The sequence below is a fragment of the Oncorhynchus mykiss genome, chromosome 18 (genome assembly GCF_057628025.1).
Source record: "Oncorhynchus mykiss isolate SJ-2025 chromosome 18, ASM5762802v1, whole genome shotgun sequence".
Classification (NCBI taxonomy): Eukaryota; Metazoa; Chordata; class Actinopteri; order Salmoniformes; family Salmonidae; genus Oncorhynchus; species Oncorhynchus mykiss.
Genome location: NC_143039.1, coordinates 12,879,761 through 12,906,527, shown reverse-complemented (window position 1 = coordinate 12,906,527; position 26,767 = coordinate 12,879,761). Strand labels below are relative to the sequence as shown.

Genomic DNA, 26,767 nt, shown 5'->3' with positions numbered 1-26,767 from the left:
ACTGAAAAATATAAAAAATATATGAGGGCAAAGGGGGTGCAACTCAGTATTAAACTTGTTATGGCTGGGGGCAGTATCGAGTAGCTTGGATGAAAAAGGTGCCCAGAGTAAACTGTCTGCTACTCAGGCTCAGTTGCTAATATATGCATATTATTAGTAGATTTGGATAGAAAACACTGAAGTTTCTAAAACTGTTTGAATGATGTCTGAGTATAACAGAACTCATATGGCAGGCAAAGACCTGGGAAAAAATCCAAACAGGAAGTGGGAAATCTGAGGCTTGTAGTTTTTCAACTCAGCGGGATATTGGTCATCTTGCACTTCCTAAGGCTTCCACTAGATGTCAACAGTCTCTAGAACCTTGTTTGATGCTTCTACTGTGAAGTGGGGCTGAATAAGAGGGGAATGAGCCAGAGGTCTGCCCGAGTCCCACGAGCTGACCACGCGTTCATGTGAAAGTTAGCTTGCTTTCCATTGCAGTTCTACAGACAAAGGAATTCTCCGGTTGGATCATTATGTTAGATTTATGTTAAAAACATCCTAAAGATTGATTCTATACATCGTTTGACATGTTTCTATGGACTGTAACGGAACTTTTCGACTTTGTCTGCTCGTGCGTCATGAATGTGGATTACTGGGCTGAACACGCGAACAACAAGGAATTTGGACATAAATGATGGACATTATCATACAAAACAAACATTTATTGTGGAACTGGGATTCCTGGGAGTGCATTCTGATGAAGATCAAAGGTAAGTGAATATTTATAATGCTATTTCTGACTAATGTTGACTCCACAACATGGCGGATATTTCTTTGGCTGGTTTGGTCTCTGAGCGCCGTACTCAGATTATTGGATGGTATGCTTTTTCCGTAAAGTTTAATTGAAATTTGACACAGCGGATGCATTAAGGAGAAGTTTATCTAAAGTTTCATGTATAATAGTTGTATCTTTCATCAATATTTATTATGAGTATTTATGTAAATTGATGTGGCTCTCTGCAAAATCACAGTATGTTTTGGAACTACTGAACATAACACGCCAATGTAAACTGAGATTTTTGGATATAAATATGCAATTTATCGAACAACATACATGTATTGTGTAACATGAAGTCCTATGAGTGTCATCTGATGAAGACCATCAAAGGTTAGTGATTAATTTTATCTCTATTTCTGCTTTTTGTGACTCCTCTCTTTGGCTGGAAAAAATCTGTGTTTTTCTGTGACTTGGTGAAGACCTAACATAATCATTTTTGGTGCTTTCGCTGTAAAGCCTTTTTGAAATCGGACACTGTGGTGGGATTAACAACAAGATTACCTTTAAAATGGTATGAGATACTTGTATGTGTGAGGAATTTTAATTGTGAGATTTCTATTGTTTGAATTTGCCACTTCACTTTCACTGGCTGTTGTCATATCAATCCCGTTAGCGGGCTCTCAGCCATAAGAAGTTTTAAGGGTGTTTCCAATGTTTTGTACACTTCGTGTCTATTGAGACACATTACAGACAAGCCTACAAATAGCAAAACAGAACTCACTTGATTGACAATTAAATGTATTTCAACATTGAAATAAGCCTATAGGCTAATGTTTACACACTACATTGACAAAAGTATGTGGACACCCCTTCAAATGAGTTGATTTTACTGTTTTAGCCACACCCTTAACTGACAGGTGTATAAAATTGAGGTACACAACCATGCAATCTCCATAGACAAACATAGGCAGTAGAATGGCCTTATTGAAGAGCTCAGTGACGTTCAACGTGGCACCGTCATAGGATGCCACCTTTCCAGAAAGATCATTCCAATAGACACCCCAGAGACGACAATTTTCAAAATGACAAAAAAGACCGTTTCGTTATCACCTTTGTGCCAAACGTATATCAATGGAATTTGTCCATGAATTGTCTTCAAGGCCGATTTTTCTTTTCTTCCCCCCCCCCCCCACAAATCACAGCTAAAGTTATTAATGTTTTATATTCATGCTATTACATGGAAGAGCTTGCACGTGTAATGGATGTGAAAAACAATGGAAATCACTCACTTGCTCTCGTCCACATTGCTCATTCAATGTGATGGGTTCCTGACATTAGAAGATGAGACCGACTGACTGAAGTAAATGGATAGTCCAGGATCTGCTGTTTGTATGTGGCTGCTTTGAAAGTGAACTGTGTTTGTGTGTGAGATCAGGGGTATATTCATTCCGCCAATTCTGTTGAAAAAACGTTCCTTAAAATGAAGCAAATGAAATCAAAGATAAATATACCGGTATTTGTCTAATAGAAACTCTTGTTTGCAACTGTTGGACTAATGATTACACCCCAGATCAGATAGATACAGGTAAGAGTGTGCAAGACGGTATTGAATGTGTCAATGTCACCTTGATTACTCAGATTTCTCTCGACCTGTGCACCTACGTTGTAAACTTTCATTCATAGGCTAGGTTGTAGCAACCACTTGAAGGGTATAGGGAAAATTAGAGTATCATGTAGTAGCCTAAACCTGTCGATGTTACATTGAGCTGGGTGAATGATAGTCATCCAATATGCTGTTATAGAAATAAGGCCATGCTCATAAAAAAAAGACCTGTCCTCCCTTGTCTTAAAGGCACAGACCGCCACTAACATTTACTAATGGGCTCCTGAAACCGGAATCTAGCAAGATGTCAGCCTCCTTGAATAGGCGTATCTGACCGTGAGTAGATTACGTTCAAAACAATGGTCGGCCATCTTGGAGGCTGTCTCTCGTTCTTAATATAACTCAATGCATTGCTGGCTTTCACCATTTTAATGTAGTCAACTGGGTGGTACTTCCAACTTCATTGGCTGATCCCTCCTGACTCTGTTGGAGTCATCTCCAGCTGGCTCGTCAGTAGGGATTATGCTGAGCCACGGGGCCACCGGTCTATGGCCCGTGATGTAAATGGTGAACAGGCAAATCTGGCAAGGGATTAGTGCCCTTCTCAAATAGCAACAGTAATCTGCGCCTTTCGGTCATTCTGTCAACAAGGCAGCATGGTGCATCATCCAGAAACAGCTCTTTTCCATAAAATATTTGTTCTAATTTTTTAAACCAGGTTTAATTGAAGGCAGATAAAGCTTTTTATCACAATCAATAACTTTTTCATGTGAAAAACACAGAATCCTACTCATTACTCCAAGTGGTTAATTACATCACTTTTGTTTGGGCTTTGAATGTGGCACCTGGCCAAAAACAAAACAAATGCCATCAACTTTCACCCCGTGCAAAACACGCCTATCCGGGAGCCCAGGCCAAACTAATCGAATCCCCTCAATTCTGTCACTGACGCTATAATGACACAGACACAAAGATAAGTCCTCTATCTATCTCTATGGCCGCGCATCTTTGTTCAGAATCTGTGCTGTGAAGACGGTGCTTTTTGTCTCCGTTTCTATGTATTACTACCGGTAGGTAATAGTTTAAACGTGCTATCTAAAATCGAAAGAACATGATAGGTTACAAATCCGTCAAGGGATTGCCAGGTTTCCTATGTTAAATTTGTGTCGTGATGAAAACGATTTTACAAGTCATATACCTTGAGATTTTGGGTTTGTCTGACTTAATGTACACCATTTCGTCAAGGTAATTTAAAAATATTCAATTTATTTGAGATTTCTGAGTTCGTTTTATGTTATTGGTTATGTGTATTTTTAAAAAAGGCTCACGAGCTGGTAAAATGGCGGCGCTGCTGTCTGCGTTTTAAAGTCCAAATAGAAGACAATGGACACGATCATATATTTATGTAGTTGGTGCAGTATATTAACTACACTGCTCAAAAAAAAATAAAGGGAACACTAAAATAACACATCCTAGATCTGAATGAATGAAATATTCTTATTAAATACTTTTTTCTTTACATTGTTGAATGTGCTGACAACAAAATCACACAAAAATGATCAATGGAAATCAAATTTATCAACCCATGGAGGTCTGGATTTGGAGTCACACTCAAAAGTGGAAAACCACACAATGACCCTATGTGGTGGTGATGTGGAAACCATCACCTCCGGCTCTACCAGGAGCATGTGTAACTGTATAGCTTTCATCCGTTCACTCACCCCGACCCGGGCTCGAACCAGGGACCCTCTGCACACATAGACAACTGACACCCACGAAGCATCGTTACCTATCACGCCTCAAAATCCGCAGGGCAAGGGGAACAATTACTTCAGGTCTCAGAGCGAGTGACGTAACCGATTGAAACACTATTAGCGCGCACCACCGCTAACTAGCTAGCCATTTCACATCGGTTACACTCACCCCCCTTTTGACCTCTTTTTCCGCAGCAACCAGTGATCCGGGTCACGGCACCAATGTAACAGTATAGCTTTCATCCGTCCCCTCGCCCCGACCCGGGCTCGAACCAGGGACCCTATGCACACATCAACAACTGACACCCACAAAGCATCGTTACCCATTGTTCCACAAAAGATGCGGTCCTTGCAGAGCAAGGGGAACAACTACTTCAGGTCTCAGAGCGAGTGACGTCACCGATTGAAACGCTATTAGCGCGCACCACCGCTAAATAGCTAGCCATTTCACATCGGTTACACATGCTTGAGGTGGTCTGCCACAGCTCTCCGAACATCATGGTCAGTGGCCTGGCTGTTCCATTTCTTGACTGCAGCTGTAACACCAAAATAAACACAGTAAATTATAGAAAAGACTAATAGATATGGATTATTTTACAGGTTCCCCACGGCACTTAAATCAGGGCTCAAACCCATGGTTTATCACTAACCAATGGTGGCTATTTTGTGTTGTGCAGTAATAATGATCATTTATTACATTTATTCAGAATAATTTATAAGTGGATAAATGTGTTTGCTTTTCTGTGTCTATCAAAGACAAAAAGCAATTTACAAGATAAGTTTGGTTAAAGTTGTCCTTCTTAGGGGCTGACAATTGATTAGGGCTGGGCTCAAACTTGCACGCAGTGTAGAAAAGACGAGGGCCCGTTTGAATGGTGCAAGTTGTCTCTTTCACTCCTCCCTAATAGACTATTATCACATTCATTGGTAAAATCTGAACACTAGCCTAATATATTTGTCAGTAAGCGGAGATCGCAAGTAAAAAATATATAAATAAATCTACTTGAAAATGGGGGAATGTTTCGCCGACTGGTCGCTCAGGAGACAAAGTCAATGTCAGGCGTATGAAAGACATTTGGCTTGAGCTCATAGAGAGAGGAAGGAGCCAGCGCTGCATGTGCCAAACAAGTGCTGTATTCTGCTATATATATATATATATATATATATATTATTATTATTATTATTATTATTATTATTATTTTTTTTTTTTTTTCTGATGGCTTGGAACAGTGTAAACAACACAAAATAAATGATAGCTGTTCCAGAGAGTTGATCTGTACTAATGAAAAAAAATGCTAAAGCCTTTATTATTATTATTAAGTCCATTGTATACTGTAGGCTAATTATTCAAGAGAATGCTTCACTGCATTTAAATGCAGGACCAGTAGGCTGTGTGATGAAATGAAGTAATAATAAGGACTAATTGATAACAGGCCAGAAAGCAGAACAAAACCAGCATAATGACATACCAGAGAGTCTAACGGAGAAAAGAAACATGGTGAAGCATTTATTAGGGCTAAAGCATAGCAAAATAAATAAAACAGAATTTGAGAAAATGTCATGTTGGGCAGACCGTTATACACTTTTAGAACTTGCGAGTCAATAGGTTAAAAGGTCATTAAGGTCACATGATCACCTCATTCAAAATTGCCAAGCTCCTAAACCATTCTTCTCAAAAAGGGACCACACAAATTACCACCATGCAAATTAAAAATTGGTTTAGAAGACAAAATAAGAATCTAGCCTATTAAAACAGACAGAGCAGGTCATTTTGATTATACGACCTTAGTGACCCTTTAAGCAATGGGAGGGTGTAAAGTTTTTTTTAATGCACAACGCAACTCGGCGTGCCTGTGTAACAGTATAACTTTAGACCGTCCCCTCGCCCATACCCGGGCGCGAACCATCAACAACAGTCACCCACGAAGCATCGTTACCCATCCCTCCACAAAAGCCGCGGCGCTTGCAGAGCAAGGGGAACTACTACTTCAAGGTCTCAGCAAGTGACGTCACCGATTAAATCGCTATTTAGCGCAGACCACCGCTAACTAAGCAAGCCGTTTCACATCCGTTACACTTGGATACAGACTGTAACCATGTATTGTGTGGTTACGGCACCACAAAACCCTGAGGACTTTTCTTTTATGGCTATGACACTCACAGCCATGATAAATGTCATCATAACACATGGGCTCTCATGGGCTCTCACCACCCAGTTATTAATACAAAATATCCTACAGAATAATGACATGTTTATAGGTACGGTTGACAAGAGTACACAGTTGTGTTTCCTAATCCCCGTTTTGCGTGATCGCCGTTGTGTCACGAATCCCGCCGAATATGGTGCCTCCTCCTGTTCGGGCGACGTCGTCGTCGCGGGCCTACCAGCTGCCACAGATCCCCTTTTCTGTTTCATTTAGTGTTGTCTGATTAGTTGCACCTGTTTCTTGTTTAGGTTTTGGGCTATTTAAACCCAGTAGGCATACCGGCTTTCGTGCGGGCTTGTTTTCTGTTATTTGATGTGTGTGATTTCTGTGGATGTTATTTTTCCCGAACCGTTTCGTCCTGGGTCTTATAGCGCCCGTGTGTGTGGAGTTGACCGACATTGTTACTTTGGGAATAAACTATCCACGTATCTACTACCCTGCTCTCTGCACCTGACTCCTCCACCCACTACTTCTAGAAGTACACGACACGTTGAAGTTGAACAAGGACATCAGGCCATTGGTAAAGAGCCTGAAAGTCAAGCACACACAGGATGTTCTTTGTGAATTGAACACTATCAAACTGCTGAGGAGATAAGGCTGTTGGATTTACTGTCTTTGTTGCAGACAGTTTATCACTAATGATACCTTTTAAAATGACTTTCTTATTGGATCTATTCTAAAGATATGACATACCTGTCCATGACCTTGTGGGCACAGTCCTTTGTGTTCTTTCCACCAATGTTGCTTAACCTTGCAATCTGTGTCAAGAGACTGTTTGAAACCCTGGAAGTGACTTATTTTTATTTGATTTATTTCAGCTTTATTTAACCAGGTAGGCTAGTTGAGAACAAGTTCTTATTTACAACTGCGACCTGGCCAAGATAAAGCAAAGCAGTGCGACAAAAACAACACAGTTACACATGGGATAAACAAACTTTCCGTCAACACAATAGAAACTACATTTGCACACACTGCATATAATTGTAAGATTAGGCGATTAGCTCCCCTGTGAGCTAACGTTCTTAGCTAGCTAGATAGCTAACCCATACTACAGTTAGTTAGCAAACCAACCAGCTTCACCGTAGGTACCCAGAGAGTAACGTTGATGTCTAGCTAGTTAAAAAAAATGTAATGGTCAAATAATGACTCCACACCCGTTACCAGAAAACAAAGCTAACCGTAGTTAGCTAAACAGATACAGTAAACTAGCTGACAGTTTGTACAACCATCAAATATGTTGGCCCTGCTTTCCCGCCTATCTAGCAACTAAGTTAGTGTTAACTAGCATGTTAACGGTAGCTTATTAGTTAGCATGTAAGTATCCAGGCAGAGTTGCTTATGTTAGCCTAGAGAAAATTAGTTTGCGACATTAACAGAAACGTTTTCAGAAATGTTGATTCTTACAATTATCCTCGTATCGTTGTGTTGCCGTCATGAGGAACAAATGTCGGGTGAATGACTTGCTCTTTCTGCTTCTCCCAGTTTGGAGACATGACAGTTATAAATTCCATTGTGAAATTGTAAATTACTGATTTTAAGGTAATTTTCAGTCATTCTGTCTATATCAGAACATCTTACAAGATATTCGATTTTTTTATTTTAATTTTAAATAAATATATTTCATTATTGTGTATATCAAAAAATAATCAAACTCATGCAATATTGTATACATGTATTCGTGTATCTAATGCATTTCAATGAGTACAAGCTGATCAGGCTGACCTTCGGCTAGTTTTGGATCAAAACAGGCGGACAATTTTGGGCGAAATAAAGTCTGATAGACATCGCCACTGATGCCATTACTAAACCAGCGTGAAATTGTCATTTAACCTGTAGTTGTTGGCTTTATTCAATGCATGGTTATACTGTACATTCAGGAGTTAGTCCGTAGCGGGGTGTGTCTGGTTTTGGGGAGGGAAATATTGCGAAGCGGATGTGCTGTTCGAGTCTGATATCTCCCAGTTGAATAAAGTTGGTAAGTATCAATGGAAGACGGAGACAACGAAAAATGGAGCAAACCGACCAAAGGTTGTAAACGAACATTGGTTTCTTTTGGAGCGCGATTCATTTGAGGTCAGGAAGATGGTAAAGGAGGCATGAGGAAAGGTAGAGTCAGTCAGTGACCAGTAGTGGTTTTGTTTTGATTTCATGCGTCTCAGAAGAGCAGAAGGAGAGAGCATTGTTTTTCGGAGCAGGGCACCGTTAAATGTGTTATATCTGGAGTTTCGCTGGAAGAGTGAAGAGTGTCTGCCTACTCACGTGATGCTGAGATACGTAAGATACGCAGTGAGAGCTATTGTGAATAAACCACTGCAGTTATGAAATTGATAAAAGAATGGCCATGTATCAAGTGTGTACCGACGGAATCTTTTTGGTATTTATTAGGATCTCCATTAGCCGCTGCAAAAGTATCAGAATTGTTCACTTCTCTCATTGACTTGTCAAACCACGGATTGGTCCGCTTCACAAGCGTTCTCTGAAGTCTCGCGTTTTTACGTCTCTGGGTTTAGAAACTGGTAGTGGGGGAACAGGAAGTTCCGCGCAGGCGCGCATCATTCTTCAGAATAAAGGATACGCCAGAATTGTGCAGTCGAGACGACAACTTTAGTGTCCGTTTCTAATGTATTACTACTGGTATGTAATAGCACGTTCTAATATCGAAAGAACATGTAATACCATGCTAGGTAACAAATGCGTCAAGGTATTATCACGTTTGATGAAGGTTTTATGTGCTATTTTTATGTCAAACCGCATGAGTGAACGTGATCACTTTTTTTTTTACATATCACATAGACGTTGGGTTAGTCTGAGTGGATGTATATAATTTCGTCAAGGTAAATTCATTAAGGATCCATTTATTTTAGATTTCTGGATTCGTTAAACATGTCGTTTTTGGTTTTGTGTAAAGTTCAGGAGATGGTAAAATGGCGGTTCCCCCTCGGTCTGCATCAACGGACTTCAGTTCAGGCAGTGAGGGTGCAGCAGAGAAAGACAATTTTACGGTTGCACTGCTGTTTTGGAGCTGAATGTAATGATTATCAGTTTTCTACATGTGAACTAATATTCAGAGACATTCAGTTTCTGTCTATCTATAAATGTTACTATGGTGTGAACGGAAAGACCATTGTTTTTTGATTGAAATAATACAGGGAAAGGTTATTTAGGAAAATAGTACATAGTGCTGCCTGAAACATACTGCAACCCCGTATTAAATGTTTTTGAGGCATTTATGTGAATTAAGGAAATCTACTATAGATTAAGTGAATTTAAGTTGTGTAGCCTAATTTAAAGTGTATACTTTGTCTAATGTGTATGAATTCGTGTTTTGTTGTCAATGCTTAGTTACCAGATCTATTGAAATGAGATCAGTGCTTGACTTGAACAGGAGCTCACCGGAGCTGAGTACCAGCACCTCAAATTTCTACTGTTTGAGCTCATGTTCCTCTTATAGAATATTAGCTCAACTGTATTGTGGAGCTCCTGCACCTAAATATTAACCATATTGTTTGAGAATAAAGTAAGTCTTGACAGTTCTGGCACTAACTTTTGTGTCCGTTTCTCTTTATTACTACTGGCCGACTCAGATTAAGTCTGAGGCCAGTAACATCAACAGTGAGGACAAACCCAGCCTTCCTCTCTCCTTCCACACTGAGTTCAAACCTACAGTCACTGGGTCCTGATTGTGACAGCAAAGCCCAGTTTGCACTGCAGGATCTAGAGATGGCATCAGTGAAGCTGGAAGACTGCAGTCAAACACTGGAGCTGAATGCCAACATTAAAGATGAAGAAGAGGAGGAGAAGATTGGGACATCTGTTTCTCATGGTAAGGGCAGGTTCTATCTAACTAAAGTTGGTGTTTTTCATTCCAACTTCCCACTGTGCAGGAAAAGTTGCTGTAGAACTGTTTTATTTATTTTATTTCACCTTTATTTAACCAGGTGGGCCAGTTGAGAACACCTTTATTTAACCAGGTGGGCCAGTTGAGAACACCTTTATTTAACCAGGTGGGCCAGTTGAGAACGAGTTCTCATTTACAACTGCGACCTGGCCAAGATAAAGCAAAGCAGTGCGACACAAACACAGAGTTACACATGGGATAAACAAACATGCAGTCAATAACACAATAGAAAAATCTATATGCTGTGTGTGCAAATGTAGTAAGATTAGGGGGTAATAGGCCATAGTGGCGAAATAATTACCATTTAGCATTAACACTGGAGTGATAGATGTACAGATGATGATGTGCAAGTAGAGTTACTGGGGTGCAAAATAGCAAAAATAAATAAGATGGGGATGAGGTAGTTGGGTGGGCTATTTACAGATGGGCTGTGTACAGGTGCAGTGATCGGTAAGCTGCTCTGACAGCTGATGCTTAAAGTTAGTGAGTGTCTCCAGCTTCAGTGATTTTTGCAATTAGTTAGTCATTTGCAGCAGAGAACTGGAAGGACAGGTGGCCAAAGGAGCAGTTGGCTTTGGGGGTGACTAGAGAGATATACCTGCTGGAGCGCGAGCTACGGGTGGGTATTGTTATGGTGAACAGTGAGCTGAGTGAGATAAGGTGGGGCTTTACCAAGCAAAGACTTATAGATGACCTGGAGCGAGTGGGTTTGGCGACGAGTATGAAGCGATGGCCAGCCAACGAGAGCGTACATGTCGCAGTGGTGGGTAGTATATGAGGCTTTGGTGACAAAACGGATGGCACTGTGATAGACTGCATCCAATTTGTTGAGTAGAGTGTTGGAGGTTATTTTGTAAATGACATCGCCAAAGTCAAGGATTTGGTAGGATAGTCAGTTTTACGAGGGTGTATTTAGCTGCACGAGTGAAGGAGGCTTTGTTGCAAAATAGGAAGCCAATTCTATATTTTATTTTGGATTGGAGATGCTTAATGTGAGTCTGGAAGGAAATTTTACAGTCTTAACTAGACACCTAGGTATTTGTAGTTGTCCACATAATCTAAGTCAGAACTGTCCAGAGTAGTGATGCTAGTCGGGCGGGCGGGTGCGGGCAGCGATCGGCTGAAGAGCATGCATTTAGTTTTACTTGCATTTAAGAGCAGTTGGAGGCCACAGGAAGGAATGTTGTATGGCATTTAAGCTCATCTGGAGGTTTGTTAACACAGTGCCCAAAGAAGGGCCAGATTTATACAGAATGGTGTCGTCTGCGTAGAGGTGGATCAGAGCATCACCAACCGCAAGTGCTACATCATTGATATATACAGAGAAAAGAGTCGGCCCGAGAATTGAACCCTGTGGCACGCCCATAGAGACTGCCAGATGTCCGGACAACAGGCCCTCCGACTTGACACACTGAACTCTATCTGAGAAGTAGTTGGTGGACCAGGCAAGGCAGTCATTTGAGAATCCAACGCTGTTGAGTCTGCCGATAAGAATACGGTGATTGACAGTCGAAAGCCTTGGCCAGGTCGATGAATACGGCTGCACAGTACTGTCTGTTATCGATGGTGGTTATGATATTGTTCAGGACTTTGAGCGTGGCTGAGGTGCACCCATGACCAGCTCGGAAACCAGATTGCATAGCGGAGAAGGTACCTTATTCTAAAATTAATTAATTAAAAAACGTTCCTCATCAATCTACATACAATACCCCATTAATGACAAAGCAAACGCAGGTTTTTAGGAATGTTTTCACATTTATAAACAATTTAAAACAGAAATTATTTACAAAAGTATTCAAACCCTTTGCTATGAGAATCGACATTGAGCTCAGGTGCATCTTGTTTTCATTGATCATCCTTGAGATATTTCTATAACTTGATTGTTGTCAATCTGTGGTAAATTAAATTGATTGGACATGATTGGAAAGGCACACACCTGTCTATATAAGGGCCCACATTTGACAGTGCACGTCAGAGCAAAAACCAAGTCATGAGGTCGAAAGGAATTGTCCGTAGAGCTCCATGACAGGAAAAATTCACAAGCTGGTTAAATGGCGGCACCGCTCGGTCTGCGTCAACGGACTTCAGTTCAGGAAGTGTGGATGTAGCAGAGGGAGACAATGTTACAGCTACGGTTTACTGTTTTGATTATCTTTAAATGTAATGATTTATCTTTTTTCTACATGTGTAATAACGTTGACAAATTCAGTATGTCTTTATCTATAAATGTTACTATGGTGTGAACAGGAAATATATATATATATATATTTTTTTTAAAGTAAAATAGTGAATAGTAGGTTATTAAGGAAAATAGCACATCGTGCTGCCTAAAACAAACTGTAACCTTGTACTAAATGGTTTTTGAGCAATTTATGCATTTATCTACTATAGGTTAAGTTTTAGCTCAAAAGTATTGTGGAGCTCCTGCACCTAAATATAAACAGTACCGGCACCCAAAATGAGTATCGGCAACTTTTTCAGTCCAAGTCGAGCACTGAATTAGATAATTGAACAAGAAAAAATAGAATATATTTTATAGAGAAGAAAGACCTTGCCAGAACTTTCAAGAAAATAACTTTTGGGTCTGTTTCTCTTGTACTACTTGCCGACTCAGGTATGAGGCCGTTAACATCAACAGTGAGGACAACCTCAGCCTACCTCTCTCCTTCCACAGTGAGTCCAAACCTACAGTCACTGGGTCCTGATTGTGACAGTGGAGCCCAGTTTGCACTGCAGGATCCAGAGATGGCATCAGTGAAGCTGGAAGACTGCAGTCAAACACTGGAGCTGAATGTCAACATTAAAGAGGAAGAAGAGGAGGAGAAGATTGGGACATCGGTTTCTCATGGTAAGAGCAGGTTCTATCTAATTGTGTTGTTCGTTACAACTTCCCACTGTGTATGAAAAGTTGCGGTAGAACTGTTTCATGATGAACTGTTTAAGGACTGCAGTACATCTCATCCTCATGGACTGCACCAGATTTGCGAGTTCTTACTGTGAGATGTTGCCCCACCCTTCCACCAAGGCACCTGCAAGTTCCCAGACATTTCTGGGGGGAATTTGTGCCCATAGGCAAAGTTTTTGCTGGTGATGTCTGGTAAGGACCTGCCTGACAACAGGCCGACAAGCCCTCAGTCCAGCCTCTCTCAGTGCATTGCGGACAGTCTGAGTACTGATGGAGGGATTGTGCGTTCCTGGTGTAACTTGGGCAGTTGTTGCCATCCTCTACCTGTCCTGTAGGTGTGATGTTCGGATGTACCGATCCTGTGCAGGTGTTGTTTCACGTGGTCTGCCACTGCGAGGACGATCAGCTGTCCATCCTGTCTCCCTGTAGCGCTGTCTTAGGCATCTCACAGTACGGACATTGCAATTTATTGCCCTGGCCACATCTGCAGTCCTCATGCCTCCTTGCGGAATGCCTAAAGCACATTCACGCAGATCAGCAGGGACCCTGGGCATCTTTCTTTTGGTGTTTTTCAGAGTGAGGTGGTGGGTCCGTCATGGTCTGGGGTGGTTTTCAGAGTGAGGTGGTGGGTCCGTCATGGTCTGGGGTGGTTTTCAGAGTGAGGTGGAGGGTCCGTCATGGTCTGGGGTGGGTTTTAGAGTGAGGTGGAGGGTCCGTCATGGTCTGGGGTGGGTTTTAGAGTGAGGTGGAGGGTCCGTCATGGTCTGGGGTGGGTTTTAGAGTGAGGTGGAGGGTCCGTCATGGTCTGGGGTGGGTTTTAGAGTGAGGTGGAGGGTCCGTCATGGTCTGGGGTGGGTTTTAGAGTGAGGTGGAGGGTCCGTCATGGTCTGGGGTGGGTTTTAGAGTGAGGTGGAGGGTCCGTCATGGTCTGGGGTGGGTTTTAGAGTGAGGTGGAGGGTCCGTCATGGTCTGGGGTGGGTTTTAGAGTGAGGTGGAGGGTCCGTCATGGTCTGGGGTGGGTTTTAGAGTGAGGTGGAGGGTCCGTCATGGTCTGGGGTGGGTTTTGGAGTGAGGTGGAGGGTCCGTCATGGTCTGGGGTGGGTTTTAGAGTGAGGTGGAGGGTCCGTCATGGTCTGGGGTGGGTTTTAGAGTGAGGTGGAGGGTCCGTCATGGTCTGGGGTGGGTTTTAGAGTGAGGTGGAGGGTCCGTCATGGTCTGGGGTGGGTTTTAGAGTGAGGTGGAGGGTCCGTCATGGTCTGGGGTGGGTTTTAGAGTGAGGTGGAGGGTCCGTCATGGTCTGGGGTGGGTTTTAGAGTGAGGTGGAGGGTCCGTCATGGTCTGGGTGGGTTTTAGAGTGAGGTGGAGGGTCCGTCATGGTCTGGGGTGGGTTTTAGAGTGAGGTGGAGGGTCCGTCATGGTCTGGGGTGGGTTTTAGAGTGAGGTGGAGGGTCCGTCATGGTCTGGGGTGGGTTTTAGAGTGAGGTGGAGGGTCCGTCATGGTCTGGGGTGGGTTTTAGAGTGAGGTGGAGGGTCCGTCATGGTCTGGGGTGGGTTTTAGAGTGAGGTGGAGGGTCCGTCATGGTCTGGGGTGGGTTTTTTTTTTTTGCGTTTATAGAAAATCACCACAAGTCAAACTTAAAGGTATCATTCTTTATTATCAACAAGCTGGAGAGGTTCCATCAAACTTAAAGAACCATAGTACACGTCGGTCGGGAGCTCTGCCGGGGCAGTCCCGTTAGTTCTCCTTTACACTGCTTACTCAGACAAGTTATATTTGCATGATTTAGCTTATTCATTATTGATAATTCATAATTAACATTTTGCTGTTGCGTGTGCTGAGACCTTGAAACAGAACAATGTTCTGGGCGTACTGCCGATTGGGGCTGAGGAGGAGGTCACAGTCTACTGCACGAACCAATAACATTTTTCCTCACTTTTTGTAGAGGGCAAATAGTTGGCGGGGCAATTTTGTAATAATTAGCATATCAATGAATTGAATGTATGTAGGCTATGAATGGCCTCACACCAGTACAGTAGGTGGAGGTGTAGGCACCTAAGAGTTGGATGCGATCCGCCAACCAAATCCCAAAGAAGGTGTTTATATTTTTTGTACAGATGAACGTGTTACATTCAGGTGTTTGGAAATTGCTCCCAAAGATGACTTGTGGAGGTCTACAATTTTTTTTTCTGATGTCTTGGCTTATTTATTTGTATTTTCCCATGATGTCAAGCAAAGAGGCACTACGTTTGAAGGTAGGCATTGAAATGCAGCCACAGGTACATCTCCAATTGACTCATGTCAATTAGCCTATCAGAAGCTTCTAAAGCCATGACATCATTTTCCAAGCTGTTTTAAAGGCACAGTCAACTTAGTGTAACTTCTGACCCACTGGAATTGTGATATAGTGAATTAAAAGTGAAATAAGTGAAAGTGAAATAATCTGTCTGTAAACAATTGTTGGAGAAATGACTTGTGCCATGCACAAATTAGATGTCTTAACTGACTTGCAAATACTTTAGTTTGTTAACAAGAAATTTGTGGAGTGGTTGAAAAACGAGTTTTAATGACTACATCCTGAGTGTATTTAAGAGAGTTATAAGGGCAAGAGGCCACAGTTCTATAGAAGATATGTAGGTGGATGCACCACAACCAGTTGTAAATGTTGTACGTCAATCAAGTGATCTGGATACACATATTGTGAAGGTGGATATTTTAGTATTCATAGCCACAGTTATTAATTATACTGTACAAGAAGTCCAAGAAGCTGGACATCATTATATCTACAGCTGAGAAGTTTCTGGGCCTCCAAGACTACAAGGACTACTGTCACCAGATAATGTTCTGCTCTTACAGGATCCTTCTCAGCCTGTGTAGGGACCTGGTTAGAACAGAAAAGCAGGCTGATTTAGTTTAATTTACATTTCGTTATTGATAGTTTTTGCATGATAAAAAAAAAAAATACTGTATACACTGAACAAACATATAAACGAAATATGCAAAGTGTTGGTTTCATGAGGTGAAATAAAATATCCCAGAAATGTTCCACACACACAAACTTATTTCGGTCAAATGTTGTGCACATTTGTTTTACATCCCCCGGTAGTGAGCATTTCTCCTTTGCCAAGATAATCCATCCACCTCACAGGTGTGGCATATCAAGAAGCTGATTAAATAGCATGATTATCATACACAGGTGCACCTTGTGCTGGAGACAAGAGTAGGTGCTTGGCAGCAGCTTATGGTGATCTCTAATAAATACAAAAATGCCACTCAAATGGGCTGTTTTTTTTTCACACAACACAAAGCCACAGATGTCTGAAGTTTTAAGGGAGCATGCAATTGGCAAACTGACTGCAGGATTTTCCACCAGAGCTGTTGCCAGATCAGTTAATGTTAATTTCTCTACCTTTGTTGTTTTAGAGAATTTGTCAGTATGCCCAACCAGCCTCACATCGACAGACTGCCGTGTATGGTGTTGTGTGGGCGTGTGGTTTGCTGATGTCAGTGTTGTGAACAGAGTGCCCCATGGTGGTATCAGGGTTATGATATGGGCAGGCATACGCTACAGACAACAAACACAATTGCATTTTATCGATGGCAATTTGAATGCACAGAGATACCATGACAAGGAAGTGATCCCAAGAGGGGGGGTGACCTGGGGGGCTCTGAGGTACCAGAACACATTAAATAAAATACCTTTATAATAAAGTATTGCATGCATTATCGTGGCTTTAGCGTTCTGGCAAAATGTGGCCTTTTAAAAACAAATTTCATGCAATTTTAGATGACTGGAGACTTTCACAGAATCTTAAAAGTTAAATTATTATTTTATTTAACTAGGCAAGTCAGTTAAGACCCAATTGTTATTTACAATGACTGCCAAACCCGGACAACGCTGGGCCAATTCTGCGCCGCGTCGTCCAGGTTTAATACCTCTCAAATGACCAAAATGACAGGCTGCTTTGACACTGACAAATGGAGAATCTGAGGTCAATAAAAACAACCTTGTCTCTAATCCATCAATAGCCTAGGCCAGGTGTGAGGAGAAACACATTGTACAATATGAGGAGGAAGTTATAGTCCTAATCAAGCTTTCCAGTTTCACTGACTCACCCAATGATGTGCAGCTCACTCCCTGAATGAATGGACAATTGCACAAGTTTTTTTTATTTTTATAACTAATCCAAGATTAGACCACAGCTGGTCGTTTCCAATGGGAACAGATCAGTCATAGTGGGCAGAGCCAAGCATGAGTCAGCGAGATCCTACTGGTGCGTTATACAACACATCTGCACATTTCTGTTAGGGAACTCTTCTGTGAATCGCTCGTGTGCAATAACTCAATTCGCTTTTACGTTTCTTCTAAATTACGCAATTATTTAAAACTTTTGCAAATGGTAAAGTCTACAGATCTGTTCATCAAATATTTTAGTTTTGGGAACAGAACTGTATTAAGATCAGATGTTTCATAGATTAAAACATTTGCAGAATGTCGGACAAAATACATCTCGTTCCATCTTCTCCCACTGCGTGCCAGTGGGCTTCCTGTCACTACCATATTTGGTAGTGAGTTGAAACGCTAAGCGGATGCTTCACATTTATACATCTGGTGAAATATCTGTCTCATTGTTCTATCTGAGGCTGCACTGTGGTAGTGGGGGAACAGGAAGTTCCAGGCAGGCACCATTCTTCAGAATAAAGAAAACGCCAGAACTGTGATGTCAAGAAGATAACCTTTGTGTCGGTTTCTATGTATTATCGAAGGAACATGTCATACCATGCTAGGTAACATCCGTTACGGTATTATCACGTTTGATGTTTTATTTTTGAGTCAAACCAGGTGATTGTGATCAACTATTTTACAAGTCACATAGCTAGAAGCTTTGGGTTTGTCTGAATGGATGTACATTTCCTCAAGGTAATTTTAATAAAGAATATATTTATTTGAGATTTCTGAGTTTTGTTTAGCATGTTATTGGTTTTGTGTAAAATTCACAAGCTGGTAAAATGTCAGTGTCCACTCTTGTCTGCGCCAATGGGCTTCAGTGCGGGTGCAGAGAGACAATTTCACAGTCGCACTACAGTTTTGAAGATGAATGTAATGATTATCATGTGTTGTAGTATTCAGACACATTACGTTGTTTCTATCTTTATAAATGTTACTATGGTAACAGAAATACTATTACTATTTTAAAAATGGTACGTGCTGCCTAAAACACCTTGTACGAAATGTTTGAGTCATTTTGGCATTTACAGTGGGGCAAAAAAGTATTTAGTCAGCCACCAATTGTGCAAGTTCTCCCACTTAAAAAGATGAGAGAGGCCTGTAATTGTCATCATAGGTACACTTCAACTATGACAGACAAAATTAGAAAAAAAATCCAGAAAATCACATTGTAGGATTTTTTTAATGAATTTATTTGCAAATTATGGTGGAAATAAGTATTTGGTCAATAACAAAAGTTTATCTCAATACTTTGTTATATACCCTTTGTTGGCAATGACAGAGGTCAAACGTTTTCTGTAAGTCTTCACAAGGTTTTCACACACAGTTGCTGGTATTTTGGCCCATTCCTCCATGCAGATGTCCTCTAGAGCAGTGATGTTTTGGGACTTTCAACTCCCTCCAAAGATTTTCTATGGAATTGAGATCTGGAGACTAGCTAGTCCACTCCAGGACCTTGAAATGCTTCTTACGAAGCCACTCCTTCGTTGCCCGGGCGGTGTGTTTGGATCATTGTCATGCTGAAAGACCCAGCCACGTTTCATCTTCAATGCCCTTGCTGATGGAAGGAGGGTTTCACTCAAAATCTCACGATACATGGCCCCATTCATTCTTTGCTTTACACGGATCAGTCGTCCTGGTCCCTTTGCAGAAAAACAGCCCCAAAGCAGGATGTTTCCACCCCCATGCTTCACAGTAGGTATGGTGTTCTTTGGATGAAACTCAGCATTCTTTGTCCTCCAAACACGACGTGTTCAGTTTTTACCAAAAAGTTCTATTTTGGTTTCATCTGACCACATGACATTCTCCCGATCTTCTTCTGGATCATCCAAATGCTCTCTAGCAAACTTCAGACGGGCCTGGGCATGTACTGGCTTAAGCAGGGTGACACGTCTGGCACTGCAGGATTTGATGATGGTGCAGGATTTACTGATGGTAGGCTTTGTTACTTTGGTCCCAGCTCTCTGCAGGTCATTCACAAGGTCCCCCCGTGTGGTTCTGGGATTTTTGCTCACCGTTCTTGTGATAATTTTGACCCCACAGGGTGAGATCGTCCGTGGAGCCCCAGATCGAGGGAGATTATCAGTGGTCTTGTATGTCTTCCATTTCCTAATAATTGCTCCCACAGTTGATTTCATCAAAACCAAGCTGCTTACCTATTGCAGATTCAGTCTTCCCAGCCTGGTGCAGGTCTAGAATTTTGTTTCTGGTGTCCTTTGACAGCTCTTTGATCTTGGCCATAGTGGAGTTTGGAATGTGACTGTTTGAGGTTGTGGACATGTTTATTTTATACTGATACAAGTTCAAACAGGTGCCATTAATACAGGTAACGAGTGGAGGACAGAGGAGCCTCTTAAAGAAGAAGTTACAGGTCTGTGAGAGCCAGAAATCTTGCTTGTTTGTAGGTGACCAAATACTTATTTTCCACCATAATTTTTCAAATAAATTCATTAAAAATCCTACAATGTGATTTTCTGGATTTTTTTTTCTCTCATTTTGTCTGTCATAGTTGAAGTACCTATGATGAAAATTACAGGCCTCTCATCTTTTTAAGTGGGAGAACTTGCACAATTGGTGGCTGACTAAATACTTTTTTGCCCCACTGTATGTGAATTTGTGGAGTCTACTATGGTTTAAGTGCACTTACATTGTGTAGTCTAATTTAAAGCTTGTACTTTGTCTAATTTGAATTACATAATGTTTTGTTGTCAATGCTTAGCTACCAGATCTTTTGAAATGAGATCAGTGCTTGACTGAGTACCGGCACCTCAAATTTCTACTGTTTGAGCTCATGTTCCTCTTATAGAATATTAGCTCAACTGTATTGTGGAGCTCCTGCACCTAAATATAAACAGTACCGGTATCTATTTCAGTCCAAGTCAAGCACTGAATTAGATAATTGAACAAGAAGAAATATAATATATTTTTAGAGAATAAAGAAAGTGCCAGAACTGTCAAGACAATAACTTTTGTGTCTCATTGTTACTACAGGACGACTTGAATTAAGTCTGAGGCCGGTTACATCAATAGTGAGTACAAACCCAGCCTGCCTCTCTCATTCCAGACTATGTCCAAACCTATATTCATTCACTGGGTCCTGATTGTGACAGTGGAGCCCAGTTTGCACTGCAGGATCCAGAGATGACATCAGTGAAGCTGGAAGACTGCAGTCAAACACTGGAGCTGAATGTCATCATTAAAGATGAAGAGGAGGAGGAGGAGAAGATTGGGGAATCTGTTTCTCATGGTAAGAGCAGGTTCTAAGTTTGTTGTTCATTTCAACTTCCCACTGTGTATGAAAAGTTGCAGTAGAACTGTTTCATGATGAACTGTTTCAATGAGAAGGTAGATGTTGTTTCATGCTACTGAGACCTGCATGGTTTGACGAGTATTGTCAGCATTTGTTTTATTAGTAGACTAAAGAAGTGAAGTAGACAATCTGCCAGTGTTTTAAAGTTCTATGAAATGAGTCTGTGTAGTTGCTAACCCTTGTGATAGTGAGTGGAGGATGATATGAAATTAGTCTGTGTAGTTACTAACCCTTGTGATAGTGAGTGGAGGATGATATGAAATTAGTCTGTGTAGTTACTAACCCTTGTGATAGTGAGTGGAGGATGATATGAAATTAGTCTGTGTAGTTACTAACCCTTGTGATAGTGAGTGGAGGATGATATGAAATTAGTCTGTGTAGTTACTAACCCTTGTGATAGTGAGTGGAGGATGATATGAAATGAGTCTGTGTAGTTACTAACCCTTGTGATAGTGAGTGGAGGATGATATGAAATGAGTCTGTGTAGTTACTAACGGTTGTTATAGTGAGTGGATGATGACACGCCCCTTTTTAGCTTTCATCTGTTACCCACTTTTAGAATAGTTTTATTCCCCTGTATTGTACAGCCTACTGATATGAATAATGTCACCCGGTACAGACAGAAGAGGACTGGCCACCCCTTTGGGCCTGGTTCCTCTCTACATTTCTTTCTAACTTTTCCGAGCCGCTGTGCTTCTACACCTGCATTGTTTGCTCATTGGTGTTTTAGGCTGAGTTTCTGAAAAGCATTTTGTGACAGCTGCTGATGTAAAAAGTGTTTATAAAATAAATTTGATTGACATGGACAGTACCAGTCAAAGGTTTGGACACCTACTTATTCCAAGGTTTTATTTATTTTTATTATTTTCTACATTGTAATATAAGCGAAAACAAACTTTAAGTAACACATATGTAATCATGTAGTAACCAAAAAAGTGAGATTCTTCAAAGTAGCCACCCTTTGCCTTGATGAATGCTTTGCACACTCTTGGCATTCTCTCAACCAGCTTTATGAGGAAGTCACCTGGAATGCATTTAAATTAATAACAGGTGTGCCTTGTTGAAAGTTACTTTGTGGAATTTCTTTCCTTAATGCGTTTTAGCCAATCAGTTGTATTGTGACACGGTAGGGGTGGTATACAGAAGAAAGCCCTATTTGGTAAAAGAGCAAGGCCATATTATGTCAAGAACAGCTCAAATAAGCAAAGAGAAATGACAGTCCATCATTACTTTAAGACATGAAGGTCAGTCAATGCGGAACATTTTTTATAGAACTTTGAAAGTTTCTTCAAGTGCAGTTGCAAAAACCATCAAGCGCTATGATGAAACTGACTCTAACGAGGACCGCCACAGGAAATGAAGACCCAGAGTTACCTCTGCTGCAGGGGATTAGTTCATTAGTTACCAGCTTCAGAGTTAAAGTAACAGACACATCAACATCAACTGTTCAGAGGAGACTGTGTGAATCAGGCCTTCATGGTCGAATTGATGCAAATAAACCACTACTAAAGGACACCAATAAGAAGAGACTTGCTTGGGCTAAGAAACACGAGCAATTGACATTAGACCAGGGGAAATCTGTAATTTGGTGTGATTCGTCCAAATTTCAGATTTTTAGTTCCAACTTCTGTGTCTTTGTGAGATGCAGAGTAGGTGAATGAGTGATCTCTGCATGTGTGGTTCCCACCGTGAAGCATGGAGGTGTGATGGTGGAGTGCTTTGCTGGTAACACTCAGTGATTTATTAACCAGCATGGCTACCACATCAGTCTGCAGCAATATGCCATCCCATCTGGTATGGGCTTAGTGGGACTCATTTGTTTTTCAACAGGACAATGACTCAAAACACCCCTCCAGGCTGTGTAAGGGCTATTTGACTTAGAATGAGAGTGATGGAGTGCTGCATCAGATGACCTGGCCTCCACAATCCCCCGACCTCAACCCAATTAAGATGGTTTAGGATGAGTTGGACTGCAGAGTGAAGGAAAATCAGCCAACAAGTGCTCAGCATAAGTGGGAGCTCCTTCATGACTGTTGGAAAAGCCTTCCAGGTGAAGCTGGTTGAGATAATGCCAAGTGTGCAAAGCTGTCATCAAGGCAAAGGATGGCTACTTTGAAGAATCTAAAATATATTTAGATTTATTTTAATACTTTTTTGGTTACTACATGATTCCATATGTGTTATTTCATAGTTTCGATGTCTTCACTTATTCTACAATGTAGAAAATAGTAAAAATAAAGAAAAACCCTTGAATGAGTAAGTTTGTCCACCAACTGACTAGTTCTTCTGATGTTGTTCACACAGGAAACGATGTTGCCACGTTCTCTGCATCCAGAGAGCAACAGCAGGAAGATCATAGCGCTAAGAGATCTCATCACTGCCCACATTGTGAGGAGATTTTCCCATTTCTATCAAAGCTGAAAATACACCTAAAAATACACACAGGAGAGAATCTGTATTCCTGTACTGACTGTGGAAAGAATTTCACAACATTAGAGGTTCTGATCATTCATCAGAGAGTGCATGAACGGATACACACAGGAGAGAAGCCTGTGTCCTGCTCTGACTGTGGAAAGAGTTTCTCTCTACTGAGCAACTTAAAACGACATGAACGCATACATACAGGAGAGAAGCCTTACGTATGCTCTGACTGTGTAAAATGCTTCACAACATCAACTGAGCTAAAACGTCATCAGAGAACACACACAGGAGAGAAGCCTTACTCCTGCTCTGACTGTGGAAAGAGTTTCTCTCAACTGAGCAACTTAAAAGCACATGTACGTATACATACAGGAGAGAATCCTTACTCCTGTTCTGACTGTGGGAAGAGGTTCTCTCTACTGAGCAACTTAAAATCACATGAACGTATGCATACAGGAGAGAAGCCTTACGTATGCTCTGACTGTGTAAAATGCTTCACAACATCAACTGAGCTAAATCGTCATCAGAGAACACACACAGGAGAGAAGCCTTACTCCTGCTCTGACTGTGGAAAGAGGTTTTCTCGACTAAGCACCTTAAAAAGACACCAAGGTCAACAGAAAGGACCATTGATCTGACTGTAGAAAATGTTTTAAAACAACAGCTGAGCTTAAAGGTCATCAGAGAGCACACATAGGAGAGAAGTGTCGTGGAAATGTCCTGTATTACCAAATCACGAGAGAGCAAACCACACACAAGTCAAGAGTTATCATAAAGTCCATCTTTAATTATATGAGCGTCACCATAGCCCTGTGACTCTCAGATCAATTCAGTGTCTATAAATGAATTATCTGAGAGTGCTTACATATTGGTAACTGAGATCCTTTATAGCAAAGACACACATAGCCAGACAGCATTCAGTTTGGTCTCCTAAACTAAGTTCTTATCTTGTTCTTGGTACCACTTAGAACCAAAAACATTACCTCATCCAATGGCATATATCAAATACACCCCCTCCTGGACAAGATCAGAAAAGACAGTGAGCCTCTTAGGTCATATACTAAATCAAGATAAGGGCAACCTCAGAGGAGACATGTAAATAATTAGACACATTCCCATAAGAAGACATGCCTGACCTCTCCCCTCTCTGGGGCCCAATGTGACTAAGCCCTGGCAGAGAAGGCATAACTGCAAACAGTATTATCCAAAAGAAGACATTCTAATGACATATCTCACATAAGAATTATTATGTAAATGCAACATCTTATTTATCAATGTTACCTAACTAATTCTGATTCTGCTACTACAGAAGCCTTACATCAGCTCTGACTGTGTGTCAAGTTTCTCTCTTCTGTGCCACTTAAAATGACTTGAACGTGTACACACAGGAGAGAAGCCTTATCACTGCATTCATTGACTGTGAGAAGAAATTCTACAGATTGGGCCATTTAAAACGACACCAATGTATACATAAAGGAGAGAAGCCTCATCAGTTCTTTCAGACCAGCTAAGATTAGTCACTCCACTTAATTATCATGTCATTAAATAAGTGGTAACAGTGAATTGGATCAAATGAAGAAATCGTAGAACACTGTATTGTAATCCAATTGTTTCTCACTGTGAGAGAACTGTGCAGAGGAGAGGGAGCGTTATAGTATGTATGTTATCCTCTCTTTACTTTACTGATCAGTGTGCACCTTGTCAGTTTTGGTGTGTTTTGTTAGCTTCTACTGTAAAGATATTGAGATGGCCTTGGATTTGGCCTTAGGGTGTAATATCCTCTGTGAGAAGTCTCATGTCTTGACTGGGTGGTACTGCTTCTCTCTGCAGTTTTCCGTGGGAATGAGCTGGTAGACACAACATGTACAGAGTGTACAAAACATGAAGGGACGCCTGCTCTTTCCATGACATAGGTGAACCCAGCTGAAAACTATAATCCTTAATGATGTGGTTTTTATTATGAATTTATTATGGATCCCCATTAGCTTTCAGCAGAAAACAAGAGACTGCAGTTGCAGTGGGCTAAGAAATGAAAACACTGGACGCTGGAGAATTTGAAAAACATACTGCCTGGCCTGATGAATCCCTGTTCCTGCTGTTTCATGCTGATGGGAGGACTGGGGTATGGAGGAAACCCCGAGTACATCCATCATGCCTCGTGTCATCTTTGCAGGCTGGTGGTGATGGTGTGGAGTTTGTATTCATGCCACACTCTGGGCCCCTTGATAAAAGTGGAGCAACTTTGAATACCACAGGATTTCTAAACATCATTGCCAATCAGGTGCATCCCTTCACTGCAGCAGTGTATCCATCTGCAAATAGATTTCTTCAGCAGGATTATGCCACAAGGCCTGTCCAGGAATGGTTCCAAGAACATGACAGTGAATTCACCTTACTGCAGTGGCCTGACGAGTCACCAGATCTCAATCCAATTGTTCATCTGTGGGAGGAGATGGAACGAGCTATTCAGAGTAGAGATCCACTCCCAGCTAGACACAATTGTGGGAAGAATTGGGCCAGAATCCCTGTGTAATGCTCTCAACACCTTGGATAATTCTGAGGACAAAGGGGGGGGTGCAACTCAATATTAGGAAGGTTTTTTGTACACAGTGTATATCAGATAAAGATGGTGTGATGATCACTTTTAAGCATTTGTTTGGGTAGATTATTTAATATTACTCAACTTTTGTTTAAACAGTATGAATCTACTTGTGTTTATTAAAATTGTCTTTTAATACTAGATTTATTATTTTAGTCATTGATGATGAATGTATTTGAATAACTGTGTTGAAGTTAATTGATCTGGCAGGGAGCCAGCGGTTAAGAGTGTTGGGCCAGTAACTGAAAGGTTGCAAGGTTTGAATCCCAAGCCGACTAGGTGCGAAGTCTGTCATTGTGCCCTTGAGCAAGGCAATTAACCCTTATTAGCCCTGTAAGTTGCTCTGGATAAGAGCATCTGCTAAGTGACAAGATTGTAATGAAAAATGTTTGTAGATGAATTTATGCTGGGCAACTGCTTTTTTTTCTCTTAAATGAAATAAACTGTTTGAAGTGAAATACTGTATATACAATACACAGCATTACCACTTTGTTTACCCTGGCCAGAGGTACAGGACCATAGTAAACTAGACTATGTAGCTGCTGTTGTTAGTAGCCTACAGTTTCCATGCAATACAGCATGTCAGATCACTAATGATTAGATGTATAGGCTGCTACATTTATGCAAGAGTTTTTTGCTTGTGTCTGTCGGGAGAGATGTGTTGTCATGCTTGCTAAATAACTCCTGGAGGGAAGTGGAGAGCGTGAGTTGAGCTTTGTGCGTTGTGCCCCGCCCGCCTTACATGGTCAAGAGACTCAGAGAGCCTGCAGCAGCACCCTGATGTGAAGAACTGTACTAAAATGTAGGATTGTAGTACAATGAAGAAAATATAGCATGTTATTTTCGTGGAATGGTAGTGACCAAAAAAACATGTTTTCCATTGTACTGGGCCTAGAAACATAGAAGAAACTGCCAGATGTGTCATAATAGCCTGGAAGTAAAGCTGCACTGGGAGACACATTTTAAATGGAATACATTGAAAACATTCAGCAGGGTGGAACAATCACAGTAAAACATGATTTAAATGTATTGTTGGAAGGGCTGTGGTCACCAGTCATGTAATACATTAAATATATACATCAGA

General features: G+C 41.2%; 2 protein-coding genes across 8 annotated transcripts in view; one reads left to right on the top strand and one right to left on the bottom strand.

The window, feature by feature from the left end:
- Nucleotides 1–26,767, bottom strand: part of LOC118948156 (uncharacterized) — a 166,423-nt gene that overhangs the window by 60,229 nt on the left and 79,427 nt on the right. The gene's annotated exons all lie outside the window — the stretch shown is intronic.
- Nucleotides 531–26,767, top strand: LOC110528928 (uncharacterized). Of its 7 annotated transcripts, none has more exons than XM_090207080.1 (5): nt 531–752; nt 9,909–10,147; nt 12,897–13,070; nt 20,418–20,600; nt 22,968–26,767. In XM_090207080.1, the coding sequence occupies exons 1-5, from the start codon at nt 625–627 to the stop codon at nt 23,720–23,722; spliced, it is 1,479 nt and encodes a 492-aa protein (XP_090063206.1). In that variant the 5' UTR covers nt 531–624; the 3' UTR covers nt 23,723–26,767. The 7 variants fall into 7 exon arrangements, with proteins under 7 accessions (XP_090063206.1, XP_090063205.1, XP_036829028.2 ...); XM_090207079.1 differs by having other exon boundaries at nt 536–752; nt 12,837–13,070; XM_036973133.2 differs by lacking the exon at nt 531–752 and adding an exon at nt 8,833–8,958 and having other exon boundaries at nt 12,837–13,070.

Bases quoted from the DNA above. Each gene is read 5' to 3' on its own strand.
- LOC110528928 (XM_090207079.1), top strand. From the start codon at position 625: ATGTGGATTACTGGGCTGAACACGCGAACAACAAGGAATTTGGACATA. The intron at 10,148-12,836 runs GTAAGGGCAGGT...TTGCCGACTCAG, and splicing joins TGGGACATCTGTTTCTCATG to GTATGAGGCCGTTAACATCA. The intron at 13,071-20,417 runs GTAAGAGCAGGT...CTCTCATTCCAG, and splicing joins TGGGACATCGGTTTCTCATG to ACTATGTCCAAACCTATATT.